The sequence below is a fragment of the Lutjanus erythropterus genome, chromosome 20 (assembly GCF_056507025.1).
Source record: "Lutjanus erythropterus isolate fLutEry1 chromosome 20, fLutEry1.hap2, whole genome shotgun sequence".
NCBI lineage: Eukaryota > Metazoa > Chordata > Actinopteri > Lutjaniformes > Lutjanidae > Lutjanus > Lutjanus erythropterus.
Window position 1 is genome coordinate 8046412 of NC_139336.1, and position 21050 is coordinate 8067461.

The following is a 21050-nucleotide window of genomic DNA, read 5'->3' on the forward strand; positions in this document are numbered from 1 at the left end:
AAGCAGGTAGGAGTGCTGACAGTCCTCCTCAACTTACAGACTCAAGATGTCTGAAAATATCTGCTGTAGGCAGCCAAAAGGCTCCAGTAAAGCCCAGCAGGAAATGAGTGAGCCTTGTCAGGTCGTTGATTTTTATTTGTGATTTTGTAATGTGTTCTGCCAGCATGCAAAATGTAAATTCTCCAAGAGTTGGCTCCAAGATTATGGATCTTGTGAAATGATAGTTATAGTTCTCTCAGGACTCTTCTAGAGTACTGTGTCTGCACAGCTCTGTGATTAGTGTGTGTCATGCTTTATGATCATATCTGAGTCAGAGAAAAGTAAGCAGTGTTGATGATATTGTGATATAATGTAATGTTCCTTTAATTATAGCGCTGAAAGATAGTAAGGTACTGTGTGGTACCATATGAGAAATCCAGTCACGGTCCCAGTTCATTTCCAGTAGAGTAGAGTGTAGATCTCCACCAGGCAACAGATAGTAAAGCATCTACTGCAATGCTGCCTCAACTGCCAGATGCACTTACTGAATGTTTGCAAAGTTTTTGTGTTTTATAGTATAGTGGTAAGTTTTCTTATCTATCTTTATGCAAATGCTTTGATAGTATTTATAGTATAATCTCAGTTTTCTTAAAGATGCATAGAATAGTGTAATGGTAATGTAACCGAATGTCCTGGCTGGTGCACAGGTACATATGAATTATATGATTAATATGTACTTTGCAGGAAATAAAATATACAGGGTGTCCATAAAGTCTCTTAACAATTTAACTAATTTATTACAAAAGCAAATGAATAGACAAATCTGTGGAAATTATTAAAAAATTTTAAAGTAGTAGATATTGAAGGTTTTTTTTTCTTCTCATTTAATACACCTCTTTATGGGCACCATTAGTTGCACGAAGCACATCAAGACGCTACTTGATTTCTTGCCATGTTTGCAGTAGCATAGCCTCATCAATGGTGGCAATAGCATCAGTGATCTTTTGCTTCATGTGTGAAGCATGAATGTGATTAAAAACTTTGATAACCACTGAGTACATCTGATCAACATATCTCATCAATTGCGTTTGTAATAAATTTTTTAAATTGTAAAGAGACTTTGTTGACACCCTGTACATTCTGGGGGGGGATTACACACTGTAGCCCTCAGTTTTTTGTTCAGCTCTGGAAGGACTTAAGTGAGATTTTTTAAAAGGTTGAAACAATCAATTAATTGTCTCATGAAACACTTTGAAGTCTGACGCTTGGAGCTCTTCAAACTGTTGGCATTGCAGGACGATGATGCACTGCAATACAAAAATGTCAGAGCAGCAACAGAAGGGAGACAGCAGGATATGGAGCTCTTGTTTCCCAAGACAGTATAATGAGGAAAAGACTAATAATCAAACAATCCCTACAATCCAACTGGTGGAATGGATTCTGGAGCGGGGTTTTCTCTGAGTTTCATCATGATGCATCAAAGACTCAGTAAATGGGACACAAAAATTTGAGGAAATTGTTTTCTAAATTAAATCACAAAGATGAGGAAACATGCTTTGTGTTTGCTGTAAAAAAAAAAAAAAAAAAAAAGAAAAGTGAAAGAGCATCTGAATGCCATGTCTTTGTTTTAAAATCAACAGGACATTTCTGCACACTGTCAAACTTCTCTTTTATGTGCATTGCCATAGATTGAGCGGTAACTTTTCATCTGTATGGTGAGGTTTGTAACTGTTTCCAATATAAAATAAAGTAATTACAGACAAGCCAGGAGGCCCTCAAATCATGGAGAACAAGAGGAAGTGGGTGGTTGAAGGAAGGGATACACACATGGAAGAAAAGAGGAGTGGACGTAGGATCTGGAAGGAAGATGGAGAACAGAACTCTTGCCCTAGATGTTTCTTTTTGTCACTTCGAGGCACAGAACAGTTTTCTCAACGTGAGAGGCCCCAACATGCTCAAAGTAATAATTTTCCTTTCCAAAACTGTGATTTAGTGTGCATTATCTATGCTGTGACGATAAATCAGCTGTGGTTAAAGACGAGGTTATTTAACATTGTCACAGGAGTGCCACATCAGCAACTTTCAATCACCTTCTGTTTCATTTCTTCCCAGTGCTAACCCTCCCACGAGTACTTACACCCTGACGCTACAGGTCCTGCTCTTACAGGGATCGGTGGGATTATTTGAAGTGGGGTTGTGTGAGGTACTCATCCATAGTCAGTATATTACCTACAACACACCCCCACTTTGAAGAGGCAGCAGGAGTACCAGTGTAGCAAACTAAGCAGAGTGCTGCTGCAGACATGGTCAGCAGCAAAACATATTTTAGCCACTTAAAAAAATCAATACCGTATTTACTGCTTTTGCTTGCTGTCTGGCAGCCCTATTCCAGGGGGAAGTGGCTGTTATGTAAGCCAAATATGACTAAAACACCCAGACTCCTTTGGTTTCACCTGGCAGAACATATGAGTTGTTGGACTACTGTTGCCTTGATTGGCTAGTTTGTGTTACTTGAGTGACTTAAGTGAATCCAAAATACACTGTTAGAGCACTGAATTTGCATAATAACACAAACATTATATATATCAGTATTGGTTTGCATGTACACTATATTTAGAAGATTTTAACAGCTTTACTGTGCCGTCAGACAGCCTTTTCTGATGGGGAAACGGCTGTTATATAAACCAAATATCGCTTTCTCAAAAGCAACCTAACTCTTCTGGCAAAAAGGTCAGGTCATTTTTTCTTGCAGAACACTGGAGCAGCTGATCAACCGCTGCCTCGATCGGTTACTTTGTCTGTGTTATTATGTGTCTTCAGTGGTTTAAAAGGATAGTTGTGATTCACCAGAGTCACACAATAACTAACTAATTTTCTTCTTTTTTGTTGTTAAGCTGTCAAAATATTCTAAACATAGCATATACTGTTAGTGTTCTTTTAGGAAGTTAAAATATGTTTTGCTGCTGACTCTGTCCTCAGCATTGCCTAGCTTCCTACACCAGTACAGTTGCTTCTCTAAAGGTGGGGCGTGCTGACAGCCATCTGCTGTAACTAATACACTGACTATGGATATGGAAGTACCTCATGTAACCTCACTTCAAGTATTCAAAAGTAGTAGTGATCTAAACCCTTTAAAATGGAACAAGGATTACGCTTGCAGTGCAGACAGCACGATCTCTGGAAGCGATTATATAGTGGGGAGGACGAAGATGTGCTGGGAATTTGTTTAGAATTTAAAAAAGATCAGTGATATCCCCCGCACATCTGCCCTGCAGTTTTGAAGTGCCCACAGAGGTCCTGTTCACCCTGAATCAACCTCCCTCTGCTCTCGTTTATTTATACTGCTGGTTATGCTAGACCACCTCTCCTTTTGTTCATAATAGACATGAAGTAATTCTTCCGGTGACAGAGAGATGCTCCACTGTTCACGACTTTCATGCAGAGGAGGTCCGCTCTCCACATCACACCAGTCATGTAAATCAAGCCAACCTCAGACAATCCTTGGTGAATATTTTCCCTCTCATAGTCATTCATCTGTGGTTGTTTCACTGAAATACTGTGGCTTCCCTTTATTCTGTTTTCCCTCCAGAGATTCTTTTTTCTTTTAGTTTAGTTGCGTACAGGCTCCCTGTGACCAGAATCCATCCATGTGTGAAAGCAGTGGGGATTCCCTCACATCTTCCATGTTTTCCTTCATTCTGCTTCCATTAGTTGGAAGGAGCAGTTCTTCACTCTCACAGACTTTAGTTGCCCATGATGTTGCGGTTTTATCAGATGTTCTCTCTCAATCTCAGTCTAACTTGATTAGCTGAGTGCTTGCTAACAGTTCTGACATTTAGAATTTAATGTGCTGTAACATATGATGCATGTTCTGACTTTTTTGTGGTTGAAAGTGATAGAATATATTTATTACATAAAAGACTTTGGGTTGTTTTGAAATTTAAATTGTCTCAGATTTGACTGCAAGTCTGTTACCCTGTATATTTTCTCTTGTCTTTCGTTCTCAGCATTCAAAGGGGCCACCCCAAGGGCTAAAGGGCCGGGCTACATTCTCCTACATGTGCCAGATTAGATGTATTGTTTATACTAGATAGTGAAAGGGTGTGTACCCAGTAGGTGTGTGGGTGTGTCTGCTGGGAGCTGGATCAGCCTCCAGTGCAGAGGCCTGCCTGTGGGTACAATGTGCACAGAGCTGAAGTGCAGACAGACCTGCAGTGTCTCCTGCAGTCATGCTCTACCATGTTGGATTGTACTTGCTGCTGGGATGCCTGTTGCTGGATTTAGATGGATTGCATGTGCAAGGTCAAAGACGGAGGAAAGAAAAGGTACTGCCTGGTCTAACCCTGTATAGATGCCAGATATGTAAATTTTCCCTTTTCTATTGTTCTTCACTGGCATTAAGAATGCCCTGCGTACAATGTGGTAATGCTCTTATTGATTTCACTGGGATGAGGATTTTTTTCTCCTTTAAGAATGGATTTTTGTGTGATTCACAATTGCAGTTTGAAGCTCTTGAAGATTTGACTTGTTATATAGTTCAAGATGCACCTGCTGTAGCTTTAAGCTTTGAATCAGCTTGAACAATATCTTATTGATGATGTCATGGCCAGGAATGTCAAATATATTAGTGTCAGTCCTTTTTATTTTTAAACCTAGACTATCAAGTATGGTTTTTCATAGGATATTTGTATTAACAGCCATTCAAATCTGAATTCTGCATCTCTCTTCTATGTATAACCATGTCACTCGAGACGTGGAGTTTGTTTTGAAAGATTAAATGATACTTAATCAACTGAGAACATTCTCCAATTTCTTTGGTAATAAACAATTTTAAACCAACTGCAATTGATTAAAAATGCCTTGTCACACTGTTGCTTAGAAAAAGGCTGTTCTGAAGACATTGTGGAGATAGATTTTTATAGGATATTAATCATGGTATTTTGCATTGTTGGAAATAATGTCTACATGCATGCAGAATGGCTAATGGTTAGCATAGCTAGGCACAGTGGTCTCCATGTTACATATGATACATCACACCTGCAGTATCTCTGAAGTTATTATTTGTGTAGCTGCTATAGACACTGTCTGTAGTGAATGCATAACAAGTCACAATTGTGGCCTTCAGGGATTGTCAGTGGCATAGTAAGCTTTTTAAATAGACCCTGTTGATTTGAGCAGATTTGGCTGATTTTATCAGTTATACCATTCTGCAACAACATCAGCAAGCATTTAAATACATTTTATCCAATGTAGTTCTCAGGAAAAATCAATAACAGCACATGTAGTGGAGAATGATACGCTACTTGATTGTTTGGGTATTCAAAAACATAGAAAAAAACAATAAAACTCTCTGTATGGTCTGGAGGTTTTTGACTTGACCCTTTGATTTCAGCATCTACTCTAGTGTGAACCTGAGAAGAAGCCTGCATTGGCCATGTAGGCACTTGCCTCAAGTCCAAGCTAGTTACAGGTTGCAGAGCAATTTTATTGTTTGAAAATGTCAAGGTCTTTCTTTTGTCCCTCCAGTGTGCTTTATGATCTTATATCCCAGGACCACCTCTGGCGCTTCGGTGGTTGCTTTGATCCCAGCCAACTGTGGCATTTCTAACATGGGTGGTCCTGCACGGTATTAATACTGCAGTCAACCTACTGAGCCACTGAACAACACAATACAAAGTCACATGCACACTCGTGGCTACGTGACCAATGAACACACACACACACACACACACACACACACACACACACACACACACACACACACACACACACACACACACACACACACACACAAAGACATGCAGGTATTAACATGCATGATTATAGTGATGTGACACCTTGTTTTGTCCATATCACCTCAGACAGTGCAAGTGAGGTCAGGATTCAAAGGCAGAAACGCACAACTTGCTGGTTGTTTGTCTCTTCAGGCTACTGTTACTGGTTTCATTGTGTTTGTTTCAAGCAACTTGGCAATGGTTGTTCATATTTAATTTGCAACATTCTATTAATCATACAAAATATTTTCCCACGTTTCAGTTTTTTTTGTTTGTTTTGTTTTTTTTTACAATTCTCTACCAGGTGCAGTGTTGCCATCCTTATTCCTAAAACATCAGACCACAGTCATCATGCATTTTTCCAGGCCAAATTGCCTACTGCTGCTTGCAAGACCCAGCCAGTCTGAGAGCGTCTGCATACCTGTGTCTTGGTTAGATTTACGGACCTTGCCATTTGATTAGCCCTTTGTAGAACCAAGTGTTCATTGTCTGTGTGTGTGCATGTGTGTGTTGATGGCAGCGCTCTAGCCTGCAGCGCTTGTGTCAGGCTGTGAGGCCTCCACAGATTTCTCATTGCTCATAACAGAGGATCTGTCAGCTACACATGCAGACAGACTCCTGAGGAGACTTGTGATGATGGAAGGACACAGGGGTTTGTTATAACCATTAATCAAGTCCAGGTGTGCAGCATCAACATCTGCCTGTTTTCCCGCAAATGTTTGTTGAGAGTTCATAAATACTTTCTTGTGAATGTAATTGTACTGTATATTATCATTTGCAAGTGATAATAGTTACCTCATTAAGTAAGCTTTTTAAAATATCATTTTATTAATTGCAGTCTGAGGTGACCAGTGCTTCATTTAAATATGATTTTTTTTTTTCAAAAGAAGTTTATTACATTTATCCAAACATGATCCTAATTGCACAGTACCACCTTGCTTTTAAAATCACTTTCAATTGCATTATTATGCAATCATAATAACTAACTGAGACAGTAATAAAACAAGTCCATGTGGTAGTGTGCTGGATTAGAGATTCTCAAATCCCTGAATCAGGGACCACCTTGCAGGTCGGAAAAGCTCATTTAAAAAAAAAAAAAACAGAAACACTTTTATGAACTTTATACTTCTAGTGCATTAATCCGTTCAGTCAGTGTGATATTTTCAATTAGGGGATGTGTGCTTGAATTTAAATGTTTAGGTTGACAGCTGTGCTCACTTTACTGTGTGATCATAGAAGCTAGGGCTGCAAATCATGATCATCATAGTTATTAATAGATAATTAATTGTTTAGTCTGTAAATTGATTTCTAAGACCATTAGGTGATATTTCCAAATGGCTTGTTTTGTCTGACAAAAATTCTCAAAAGAAAATTTGGGAGGAAATATTTGGTAGATTTGTTTGATAAAAGACTGGAACACTTATTAAAGTATCAAATTGTTCTCATTTAATTTTATGTTTATAACTAATCAATTGACTGTGTCATTTCAGGAGATGTCAGCCAAATCTTCTGTAATCAAATTTGACTCCCTAAATACAAAACAGTATATAAAATCTACATCCACAAAGATTTGTTCCTATTAGAGCATTTGTGAGGTCCAACACTGATGTTGGGCAATAAGGTCAAGCTCGAGTTGCAGTTCATCCCAGAGTTGTTTGATGGGGTTGAGGTCAGGGCTCTGTGCAGGTCAGTCAAGGTCTTCTGCAACAAAGTGGGAAAACTCTTACTTCATCAACCTGACTTTGTGCGCGGGGCATTGTTATGTTAAAACAGGAAAAGAACAAACACATGCTGATGCCACAGAGTAGGGTTGGGCGATATGTAAAAATTTTCCAACCAACCATCGTCAGCCCATCTATCTGTGAGACTGGAGATATCTTTGTCCCCCCCCTCCCACCTCCTTCTGTCCTCACAAGTCTCTGTTTGCAAATTCACCATGTTACATATGCTGCATACATTCACTACATGCAGTAAACAAAATAAACTCACAAAGTCTCAAGAAATTAAATATTCTCTCTCTCCTAGTTTCGTTTTAAACAGAGAAATACAACCATCCACCTTCTGAATTTAAGTTTCTCTCTTTTACCGAGCTAAGATGAGCCCATTTGGCTCGTTGACGCCTTGTAAAGCATGCTTCATTCAAACTTGACAGAAAAAAACATGTAAAACTCCGTCTTTGTTAGTCTGTTTACTCTTCGAACAATCACCAGCTCTGATTCGGTCAGATTAAATCTCTTAGCTCTGCAGGCTCTTTGCCTCTCATTTGAAACAATAAACCCAGACCATGAAAAGCAGCCGCGGACCAGAAATATGCAAGTATGTGGACAGGGTCACTGTATTACAGTATTTTGTCCATGTATTGTACTTACCCTACAGAAATGGATGGCTTTACATTATACATGACTTTATGCAATATATTTAGTTTCAGGGCCTAAAGGTTTAATACCTGATAAAGCACACACTACGACATCTTTCATATCAAGTAAGAAAAAAAATCATGAGTTATTGTGACAGGAGCATTACGGGAGCCTGTAAAATTGTTCTGTCTATTCCTCTCCCTGCAGCCATGAGTACTGGTATAGACTGAACAACTTGATACCCAGACTGTCATCTGTTCGCCTATAGATTTGGATGGGCCAAAACCTTACTGTCTTACATTGTGCCTCTGCTCAGACAGCATGTTGTTAGGAAACAAAGGCATGAACAAACACATTAAAATAGGCACAGCGTCCTTGCTTGCTTCAGCCTGCTACTAGAGCTCATAAAAAGACAGTGGGTGTAAACTTTGTCTTGGCATATGATACAAAGCTTTACAGAGTGTCATACTGAGATTATTAGAGGTTTGTTTGACAAGATAACTACTTAGCTGCATGCTATGCTGGGTCTGCTTTGTCAAGTGTCTTTAAGATGTTGAATTTTAAGCTGGATGACCTCATGGAGCTTTTAATTATACAATTTGAGACTGGTTTAGGGCGGCAACTAACTAACTATTACTTTCATTGTTGAGGAATCTATCAATTATTTTCTCACTTAATTATTTAGTTGTTTGTTCGATAATATGTCAGAAAATGGTGAAAATGTTGATCAGCGTTCCAAAGCTGATGTCCTCAAATGCAGGGTTTCTGCTAGTTCTGCAAGTCCAATCATCTGAATTTTAGGCCTCAAAATGTCTTAAATACAATTTTGACAGGTCTTAAAAATGATTTGTGAAGCTATAGGATTTAACTTCAGTGTTTTTTAAATGTTTTATTTGGAAAACAAATTGTAAGCCATTGCTGTCACAACTACAAAACAATACTGACACTGAACCAAAAACCACAAATACAAACTGTACATGTACTTTTTTGCCAGCATGGGCGTGGAGTCGGTCTTAAATTACATTACTAATGGTCTTAAAAAGGTCTTAAACAGTCTTACATTTAACTTGTGGAAACCTGCAGAAACCCTGAAATGTCTTGTCTGCCCACATCCCAGTATAGTTTGCAATTAATTTAATAATTGATCAATAATCAATTAATCCTTGCAGGTCTACACTGGTTCTCAGGCTGATGACAGCTTATAGAGAGACCCCATTTCCATATACATACAGTCTGACTTACTGTAAATGACCGATGTCTTAGAATTTCAACCAGAGGTGTCATGTAATGATCACAATCAGGATACCAACTGTCAAATACAGAGTGTGGAGTAGATCAATACTTAAAATTTGTCATCTGAAATGTCAGTGGCTAACTGGTCTCTTGGGTCCTTGAAATGAGTTAAAACTTGTGTGTCAGGGGATTAGAGTAGCCTGGCATTCCCATAATAATTGGAAAATGTGATTTATCTGCCAAAGCAAATGAAAACATGAGCTCATCAGATTTGTCTTGTTCCCAGGTTAGGATGACAGCATAGTAATGGAGCCTATACACATGACCCCGTAGCTACATGGTTGGTATCGCCGAGGTATAGCTGATGTGTCGTCCTCATAAATGTAACTACACCCCACGGCTACAGCTGCAGTGAAATCATGTGGAGAACAGTGATTGGTCAGCTCTGGCTGCTTGTGTTTTCTCCAATAAATCTCTAATGCCTTGAAGAAAGGTTCAATAATACAGCTTCCCATAATGCAACCCGATAGCATCTTTCATTAGACTTTTCCAACCTGGTAAATGTCCTTATCTTTAAAATTCTATGCGTCCATCACGATAGCTGACAGTCACTGACAACTGAGCCCTCTACCATCAAAATATTAGGATATAAAAGCCTTCTGTATTTGAGGTTTCTGTAAGGGAGGAGTTGTTGTCAAATTTCTGTTGTTGACATGTGGGAGACAAAATAAATGGAAGCTGTTATTGCTGGTCATTGCTCTACGTGTCCATTTATTATTTTCTTATTAAACCTTCCCAGTTAGTGAATCCAAGATGGTTGCTTACATTGGTGGTTCCTTTCAGTTGTGCCATTGTTATTTCCACTATTGTTTTCTTAGCTCAGCTTCCTTAGTATAGCTAGCCGTCTCAATTTGTATAGCCCCCCAGCCCTCCCTCCACAGTGCTCAGTGCTTTGCATCTGTACCATTAGTGTCCCAGGCGTTAATTTGCCGTTTGCAGTGTGTAGGTTGCAGCTCAGAGGTTGTTTTTGGTCTCAGTCTGCATGGTTCAATCCCTGGCTTCTTCTGTCCGCTTGAACAAGACACTGAACCCCAAATTCCTTCCAATGCGAGGGCCAAGGCCTTGCATGGCAGCTCTGCCACCATCAGTGTGGTTTGAATCATTCAATGAGAGGCAAATTTTAAAAACATTTTGTCCTCTACAGTGGAAAAGCGCCATATAAGTGCAACCCATTCACCATTTTCACCATTCAGCACTTTTCTTCAGTTTCTTCAGCTGCTCAATGTTGTAAGTTAACATTTCCTTTTTTATAATCATAGACAAGTACATTAAAGACAGAGGTTGCAGCACACATAATCAGCCTGAGGAGGAAGATTCCCCTAAAATATCTGTCTGTATGTATTATTATACTGGAATATTTCATGAAGTATGTCTTTCTTTGGTGAACAATGTTTGACAGCTATCGGCTCCTGACTGACTGGCCAACGTGTCATAGTACTCCAACTAAGTATGCCCTGGGCTGGCGTTCATAGGGATATCTCACAGACTGGTGGGGAGATAAGCTGAGGGGGCAGTGTTGACCAGAGGAGATCTAGTGTCAGCTTATCGCCCAGGGCTGGCTGCCTGACTGTGGCCTGGGATAAGAGAGAGAGAAAGGGCCTTTGTTTTCAGTTGGGGCACCGTGTTTGGGCTGTTGCCTATCTTAGCTCTTCGCTGGCCCTCGTTATACCAAGCCAACCCTCCACCGCGGGCTGGGTTTCACTGAAGATACAGTATTAAGACTGACTATTGTTCTCATATTTCAGATTTGATGAATTGGAGCCAGGTTCAACTGGTCATTTCTGGGTAACGTTTGGGCATATCATTCCTTCTGATAATGCAATCAGAGCATGCTCAATTGAATTTAACCAAAAAAGAAACCTGAGACCCTCATCTGTAATAACTGCACTGATTCATGAACTGTATATGCTACCACTTTAGTCTTCATGTTTGATACCCCTCCTTACCTTCAGCTCTCTTAAATCACTGACTTTGTTCCAAAGCCCAGGTTTTTGTTGATGTAATGATGTAAATAGTGTTTGGGAAATATTTGAACCCTAAAAACCACAGATACGGAAATGTTGTTCCTGATCAAATATAAACCTTAACCCATTTTAAAATGGTATTCATTATGTAGGATTAATTGCCCCGAGGTATCAGAAAAGTTTCTCACTTAATAATTGTACCAGGATCAGGACACACATCTCTGTTGACTCTAAAGCCACGAACAGACTCCAGATGTCATAACAATGCATTTAATATCTCTTTCTTTCACTCTGTGCTGTTCTCTCTTTCCACCATCTGTGTACAATCTAATGAAACAAGACCAAGAGCCCACAGTCATGCTAACAGCTCTGTGAGGATGTTAGCATTTAGCTCAAAGCACTGCCACTGGGCCCAAGGCTTTGAGCTAAATGTCATCATGAGCGTGCTAACATTCCCAAGATGCAAAATCCAGATGTTACAGCAGCACAAGGACGGAAAGAAGTGAAGATAAATAGAGAAACTGAAATAATTAAAATAGGAACATAATAAAATAGACACTATACAAGAGCAATTAGACATAAAATGCAAAATTACAGCCAATAACAGTACACCAGTGGTGGACAAAGTACTCAACCCCAGTACTTGAGTCAAAGTACAGATACTCCTGGTCAAATATTACTCAACTACAAGTGAAAGTTGCTCAGTCAAAATGTTACTTGAGTTAAAGTACTAGAGTTCTTGCTTTTAAAAATACTTAAGTATTCAAAAGTACATGTTTTAAAAAATACTTAAGTATTCAAAAGTACAAATTACAAAGTACATTTTCTAATATCAATACATGCTGTATTGTTTTCATGATGCATTTACAGAAGCTTGTAACTCTCTGAAACATCTAATGATGCACTGACTTGCTTGTAGAACCACTCTGCTACACAAAGTCTATAGAAACAACTATAAAAACTTCAGCATAGAAATGCAATCAAAAACAAAAAGGACAGCTATTGTCATTTTCTGATGTAACTGTATTAAAATCACATCATAAAATTAGATTGAAGATAACTGTGAGGAGTTCTCCAAGTCTGTTAAATAACAGAGATTTCTTTCTGTCTTCAGAGGCAGTATATACATGAATTATGTGGTATTTTTCACCCCAATAAAACAATCCAACTTTAAAAGCTACCTGGAATAATGAGCAATTATAATAACATCTTGAGGGTAATTTTGTCTTTCTCCTGCCATCACCATTACCACTTTTTGTTTGAATGAAAGAGAGAGAGCTTGCTTGTTCTTGTTACAGAGAGCGCCTGGATGATCTATTTCCACTTTTACATCAGTCCCATTTGAGAGGAGCTACTGTGATTGCTTTCTTTCTGTGAGGAACACAGCATGTGACCAACTGCATTTTAGAAAAGAAAAAACAGCAACAGCTGACTTCAAAGGTCAGTCGAAAAGTAACAACAACCTTCCTGGAAATGTAGTGGAGTCAGAAGTACAGATGTACTAGTACAGTATTTGTCTTTGAAATGTAGTGGAGTGAAAGTAATAAGTTTCCAAAAAAACAAATACTCAAGTAAAGTACAGATACTCAAAAAATGTACTTAAGTACAGTACTCAAGTAAATGTACTTCACTACTGTCCACCACTGCCGTACACATCCAGTACTTACAGCTAGTGTTGTAATTGAACTAATTATGCAATACAGTCGCAAGCAAAGTGACATAGTGGTGTGATTAATAGCAGCAAAGTCTGCAAAGTATAGCACATGTAAGAATAATTTGGTCCATGGTCAGTGTGGTCTCTACTGTTGTTGTTCAGTCTCATGACAGTGGGCACAAATAAGTGCCTGAAGCTTCCATGTAGCACCTAAGTTGGATGCTCCGGTGGCTAAACACACATCTGCCCATCTGCCCATCTGCCACAGCTCATTGTGGACTGGGTGAGAGGTGTTATCCAGGATAGCTTTGATCTTGTCCTTCATCCTTCTTTCCACCACTCACTCCAGGTTTTCCAGATCCAGGTTGACCACAGACCTGGCCTTCCTTACCAGCTTGTTAAGTCCTCCAACTTTGACGCCAGCACCATAGCAAAGACCACAGACTGATAGAACATCTGCAGGACCATGTTCAAGACACAGAAGGTTCTGTGCCTCTTCAGGAAGAACAGTCTGCACTGTTCTTTTGTGAAGATTGTATCCGTGTTGTGTGTCCAGACCATTTTTTTCAAAAATTGATTCAGAACCCAAGGTTTGGGGATCCAAATTAATAGGGACAGAGGCCCTACTGTTGCTCTGGTAGTCCACCACAAGCTCTTTGGTCTTTTTGATATTGATCTTCAAGTGATGGTTGTTGCACCATGTGACAAAGCTCTCAAATGCTTCCAACAGTGGAGGAGTCATTGCAAATCTTGTGGACATGGTAGGGAGTCCAGAGTCCAAGTGAAGTGAAATCACCAGTATGGTTCCTTGAGGCCTGCTGGTGTTGCTTATCATGACCTCAGAGGCAGTGCCATCCACTCTGATATACTGTGGCTGCAGTGAGGTAGCCCATGATCCAGGACGTGGTGTGGGGGTGCAGATGCATTGCTGGAAATGGATGTACAAGTCCATCCAACAGCTGATGAGAGATTTCCCTCAAAACCACAAATAAGGTTGACCCTAAAAGAAAATTCAGGGAATCACCCAGTAAGGATTCCTCCTCTCTGCACCATGAATAAGTGCAACAAATTCGATGGCAGTCCATCTTATAGTATTGAGATATTTCAGTCTGAACCAAAGTCATTGACCATCAGACTTGCCATACTGATCATATTTCACCTGTATAAACTTACGTATTCTAAAAGGTACAGCTCTGCCCAACTCAGAGAAAAATCTCTGAGCATGCACACTCCTGCTTCCCTCTCCGCCTCCTGCCCTCCTGCTCTCCATATGCCTCTCAGCTTCACTTTAGTGCTCTCCATTTCAGCCCATTAGGGTCATCAAACAAAATTTACAGCCCTTTAGTCCCTTCCCCTGAAAGGCCTGCGGCCCAACATTCTGATGTGTTTTGTTGCGTGTGTGTGTGTGTGTGTGTGTGTGTGTGTGTGTGTGTAATGCAATATGACAAGCAAAGGAAAAAAGTCTGGGTTGTGGTGTTTCGCATGTTGATTTTGGAGTGTTTTTCCTGTCACCTCTGGATACCGCATAACTTTAAACTGCTGTGTTTGTTTTGAAAGGTTTTTCCAAGTGGCGTAGACTTCATGAGTCAATAAGTTAGTTTCACATTTTGGCCGCTGATGTTTATAACCAAACTGATTTACATTGAGAACAATTATACAATCAGTTTTATTCCTATGACAGAGACTGTCTTGCTGTAAAGGGAAGTAGCTTTAACCTAAGAGAAGATGAGATAGAGAAGCATCAAAGATAGGTGTTGCATGAGAGGAGCCTTGGATCCAAAAAGTAATACCTTACCTACGATAAGGTCAAAGATCCAATTGAGGCTCCAGCAGTGTGGACTATTTAAATGCTAGCAATAAACATACTTACAGAGGTTTGGCCCCAGCAGGCAACTCAGTGAGAACCATGGAAATGTTAATTACAGACAGTGCATTTGGAAAGAAATCAGACAAAAATCAGTAGTGATCTGTAGTTTTTGATGGCAGACGGGTCAGGGGTGACTGCCTTGAAAACATGAGAAACTAATTGACTTGAAGGCAGATGAAATCATGCCAGATGTCAGTGAGGAGTTGATGATGGTGTTCAAGAGGAGAAGAAAATATGCTGCTGTGAGTGTTGTGGGAGACAAGCTTTAAGTAGGAATAGTGTCATTACACCATCACATTTTCTTGTTCGCATAATTAATTTTCATTCTTAGACATTAAAAGGTAATTTACCATATTTTGTTTACAGGGATGAGATGGTAATTAGGAATATATTGATTGACAGGCCACAGACTGGACCAGTGACCAGCCAGTTAGTGTCACATATCCGATTCTGTACCGATCAAACTCATACACATGCTCTGCACAGTGGTCACATAATTTACTGTCAACGTCCAATTTAATTTTACATTAAAGAAAAGCTACAAAATGTTTATGGCTTCTGTTGATTATAGTTCTTAGAAAGACTGAAAATCGGAATTGGCCAAAATTGGAATTGGCAGGTCAAACCCTAAAAATTCTGAACTTGGAATCAACCAAGAAAATTTCAGTCAGTGCATCTCTAATGGTAATGCTTATTATTTCCTTATTCTAAATTATGTACTATGGGTCACAAATTATTTCCTCTATCATGAAAATCTCTCTTCATCTCTGATTATTTGTGCGTCACTCATCTGCAGGTACAAGATCAATACCCTGTTAAAAATGAGCCCAAATTCATGTTTTGTTTCTCAACAGAATATGTTCCTGAGGCAAGGAAGTTCTCGTGGGGATGGGACGGTGCCCTCAGGATCCGATCGGCCCAAAGGTTCAGTAGCTCGTGGGGATGTCTTCGTCGTGGATGAGGACACCGACTTGTTGGATCCAATCTTCCAAAATGGTGGACAAGTCAACCCCCAGTGGAAGCCCTCCAGAAATGGATTTAAAGGAAACCAGAAGGGGAAACCTGAATTGTCATCAAAACTATTGGAGGACAACATTACCACAGACAAAAAGACCGACTCCAGTGGGAGGACTTCATCGCTCTTCCCTGGAAAACCATCTGATGACATCGTTGACCTGGACATTGGAAGTGCCACCAAAAAGCCACCAGTTGGATCTCCTGCACTTCCAAAGATCCCCTCAGATCCCAGACCATCCACAGACTCCAACAAATTAAGGGAGGAGGCAGATGACAGATCCAGGTCTGTCTCACCTACACCTCATGTCACCATCTCTGGTCCATCTGCAGGGGCAGTAATCGAGGAGGGGAGACCCACTGACCATAGACCCAAGTACAGTGGTAAACAACCAGACAAGGAGCGTGCTGGCACTGTTACCATTGTATCCAGAGACAAGGACCTGGTCCTGGGCTCAGATGGCAAAACATACCGGCTCCAGAGAGGGCCACCGGGCCGTATGGGTCCCCCAGGCCAAGAAGTAAGTCATCTTATTATTTTCTGTTGCTTTAATACCAGTACTTTAATGATAATGTATGTATCCAACTTTAAGCAATGCATATTTTCCAGCAATGATGAAAAAAGCAAGAAGTCTTCTTTAGCCTTAAGTCTTGATGTAAACTGCTCATTGAGAAATTGTGTTTGTAGTTTATATTACCACAGTTTTTTTGGATATTGATTATTAAGACAAAGGCTTGTTTCCCATTGATTTAACAGTAAATTTCATGTATCACATCAGAGCTATCTGTTGTCAGATGAGATGAAAAAGTTAGGACAAGCCTTGTGAATGAAGCAAGTGTGACGTCTGTTTATGCTTTACAGCTTACAAGAGCTGTTCTCCATCAGCTGCCGTCTGAATTTGATCAGGGGAGGTTACACTGCTCAAACATATGTTGATCCACATGTCTTTGATGCCGCGATCTGAGCACTAAAGGAACTGCATGGTTAAGTCTGAGTCTCAGCAGATTGTCATAGCATTACTCAATCTGACAGTCGTAACCTCTGGCTGCCAAGTTATCTGATTGGTGCCAAGGAGTAAAGTCATTTCATACCATCCAATCAGACGGTTTACCTGGTGTAAGAGGTGGGTCATTACAGGGGCTGCAGGGCAGACAGAACCAGAACCAGACTGCACATCTGGTCACGTCTGGGCTGGTCTTTGGAGTCACGCTGCCATAAAATCCACAGGATCACTCAGCACGATTACAGTGATTGAAGACGGCTGCAGAGAACATGAAGGAAGACGTCCTGTTGGCTTGGAATACTGTCCTCCTCTCTGCTCACATGCTGTATTTCACCTCGTGCATAACTTCTTTGTAGTGTTTGTTAGCATGTAGCATCAGCCTCTACAAGTATTGTGACCAAAAAGTTACACTATGACATGGCCACATACAATACTCATTGACTGGTAGGTGCATTAAAATGGTATAATGAGGCGCCTCAAGCAAAGACTTTTACAATCAGTACAATCAATCTCAATCAGTATTTTGTCTAACAGTAGCGTCAGTAGTTTTGCTTTATGAAAATGGTAATCATGAGTTAAACTTTCATTCAAACCAGCATGATTAAAAGCCAAATACTGGACAGAACTGTTACAACTAGGCATTGCACATGACTCACCTGCTACCGTGTGCAACATAATCAGAGCCCATGAATGAGAGTGGAGTTGCAAATCTATGTTTTCCACAATATGCTCCAAATTTTCCACAATAAAAGTCTTGTTAAGAAGTGTGGAGTTTCTCCCCACTGAAATGCTAGAGGACTTTTTATTTTTAAATGGTTCAAGGTATCAAACTAATTTACTATCTTTGTACAACACGGGCTTGCACAAAAAAAATGAGATTTATAGTTCCTTCATGCTACACACAGAAACAGTAAAGATATTTCTATTCAGAATAAAATAGGCTAAAAATATAAAACAAAATAAATTAAAGTAAAGCAACATGTACAGTTATTCACATATATACATATACATATATTCCAACTCCAATCCCTGCACTCTTCCTCATGCAAGACAGCCATGATGCATATCAGAACGTGTAGTTGAAATCAAGTATATTTCCGACATTAAGCCAACAGGAGCAGATAGAAACAAGGCTTCATACTTACCTTTCCATTTACTATGTTACTGACTGTACTGACAAACTATTGCTGCCTAAATACCATAGGAAACAGCAAACAGTCAGGGACAGGATTATATTAGAGCTATACTGAAAAGGGAAAATGATTTTCCAGCTTTGTATTTCACAAACTCGTTAGTAACTTAACATGAAGACCCCACTTGTACTCCACATCACTGCATGTATAGCTGTGCAGTGTGCTGCAGACAGTGCTGAGAGTAAAGCAATGGCTCACAGTTCCCATCATGCCTACTAGTGCTGGATGGAGTTGTTTGTAAAGTTTGGTGTTTTATATTCCAGAATGCAAATGTAACTTTTATGTCCGTTCAGAATAAGTTCAATCTTGTCCCCGGTGATGAACATCATTTAAGGGTTGACATTGCTGAGAGTAGTTGACATTGCTGTGAGGTACTTTGTGTCTCCTTTTAATTTGCCAGAACGCCTCATAATGATAAATGTAAATAATTGTAGTACCACTTATTTATGTCGGTAATGTATTGCACTTCCAATACAAGCACAACAAATGAATGTCAACTTTTAGTTCAGACAAGTTGTAGAGAATCATCAAAGTGCAAGAATTGTTTTTTAAAATTTCACAAAATGCCATATGAAAGATTTAAGGAAATTTACCAGACTTGTGAATTTGTTCAGATACAGCAGGAGGTTTCACTGCAGTAGACACTGTGCATGCAGTCGTCAACAGCAACGTCAACATACAATTACTGTAATTCTCAATACTCTTTAAACCATAAAAGTTTATGGTGTTTTATTGGTATTGGAGGTGTTGGGAGCAAGACCTTAAAATGAGTGTTTTGCTTTTCGACTAGCACTCAAATAGGCAGCAAGCTGAGAGATTTTACAAGGATCCAGTGCTTTGCTTGTCTCTCAGGTCACAGTTTTTTTCTCCAGACGACTAGTAGTAAAATCTTTAGTTAAACGTTTCTCAGATGAATTGCTAAAGATATACCAAATTTACAGTTTCAGTAATGGTTTGTGTGTTTTTTAAGTAGCTGATAAATACTATTTTCTATCTTGGAGGCTTTTTCCTCTGAGTATTTTTGTCTTTTGAGCAGTTTTATTAAGGCTTGTTACTGTTTTCACAGGGTTGTCCTGGTGAACCTGGCCTGCCTGGGTTTAAAGGTGATAAGGTAAGAGAAACTTGTTTACGACATAATAGCCTATGATGATGTGTTAAGTTAGTCCACCTGACTCTTCAGGATTTAAGTGCACCTCTGCTCTGTGTGCCACTGAAATCGCATCTAAGGCTGTATATTGTTTCAAAGCTCAGGTTCACCTCAGACATTTTAATACCCACTGCTATAAACTCCTGTCTCTTCCTCCATTAAGTCAATGCTGGAGCCCCAGTGCTGCAACAAATCACTTCTATGATGTAATGTTGCAAAACAAGGCTGTGCTATGATACTAAGTATACCGTATAAATTGATTTGTCTTGCATATTGTACCACTTCCTTTTCATTTCTCACAGGGTAAGTTGGGCCCTGAAGGGAATCCAGGAAAACAGGGGGATCCAGGACCTCCTGGACCTCCCGGTTTACCCACCCTCTACCTGTGGAAGAATACAGCGGAGGAATGGGCTGCCTTTCAGGTAAGATCGTGAGCACAGTGTCCCCAAACATGAGTAATTATTCAGTGCAGTATTTACAGTGAGTTCTCTTTAACCAGATCCTATTTTATCTCCTAACTTATTTTTTCTCCATGAATACCCTGTCCTCTTTTATAACTTGAGTGTGATAAAATCCAACACCTACTTTTTATGGTTTGGATGACCACTAGATATCGTTACAGAATAGATAAATTGTTTCTCGACGGGCAGTCTGTCCAACCCCACCCCCCTATCTTCTGAAACAGACCTTTTGAAGTCTGATTCCCACTGGCAACTCATGCTCAACATGAACTGTATGCTATCAATTTCGCATGTTGGATAAAATGTGGACCAAAGCTTCTGTCCTAAACTTGATGACTCTTTCATCTGTACCTCCATATTTTACAGCGTAACTGCAAAGATAACATCTGAACATGTGTACCCATAAATATTACTCATAAAAGCAGTTAGCTGTTGAAAATAAACTTAAAGATTATTTATTGCATTTATAATGTAAAACACATCAATGACTTTTCATAATTATTTATAGTTTTTTCGCTTCACGTGCATGCATGGCTGTAGGGATGTCAGATGTCAGTGTAGGTCTATTTGCTGGTCTTTTGGCTGGTTGGTCATCACTTCCATCACTTTGGTCCAGAATCCAGACTGGATATATCTCAATAATTAATAGACAAGCCACAAAGACATTTGTTGTGGACAGGGTGAACCCCTCAAGATGAATAGTAACTCATTTGGTGATCCCAACTTTTTATTTAGTGCCACCTTCAGGACAAAACGTCTGTTTGCCAAACAGTTTTGTTTATGACTTAATACCTGCAAAACTAATAACATGCCCATCAGCCTCAGGTGTACTGTGTGTGCATTATGATAATCTGTTCTTTTTTTCTTCAGACAGCCTTGTGGTGTGTGTACATACATATATATATATATATATGTATATATATATATATATATATATATATATATATATATATATATATATATATATATATATATATATATATATGTATGTATATGTATGTATGTATATATATATATATATATATATATATATGTATATATATATGTATGTATATATAGACTGTGCTTTCTCTTTCTCTTTCAAAACACCTTTATATAGGAAGGAAATTAATTAGTTATGATCATGGAAAAGTTAGCCATTCAGCAAGTGGAGAAAAAGCATTACATTTTTTTGAAGATAAGAATAGATATAATGGATTTTTAGAAATCCAACTTTGTGAATGTATTTGACTGATCAGAAGGTGACAAATGTCTGTGCAGAGACAGCACAGGGTCAGGTTCAGCCTAGATTATTGGAAAAAAAAGACAGAAAGGCACTGCCAGCACAGCTCTGTCAAGTGCTC

At 39.4% G+C, this 21050-nt stretch overlaps 1 protein-coding gene across 1 annotated transcript in view; it reads left to right on the forward strand.

The window, feature by feature from the left end:
* Positions 1 to 21050, forward strand: part of LOC146308145 (uncharacterized) — a 112723-nt gene that overhangs the window by 47038 nt on the left and 44635 nt on the right. Inside the window, exons 7-9 of the mRNA XM_084746269.1 lie at positions 15743 to 16423; positions 19166 to 19210; positions 19549 to 19668. Coding sequence (XP_084602395.1) covers positions 15743 to 16423; positions 19166 to 19210; positions 19549 to 19668 — 846 coding nt within the window. The remainder of the gene's footprint in view (positions 1 to 15742; positions 16424 to 19165; positions 19211 to 19548; positions 19669 to 21050) is intronic.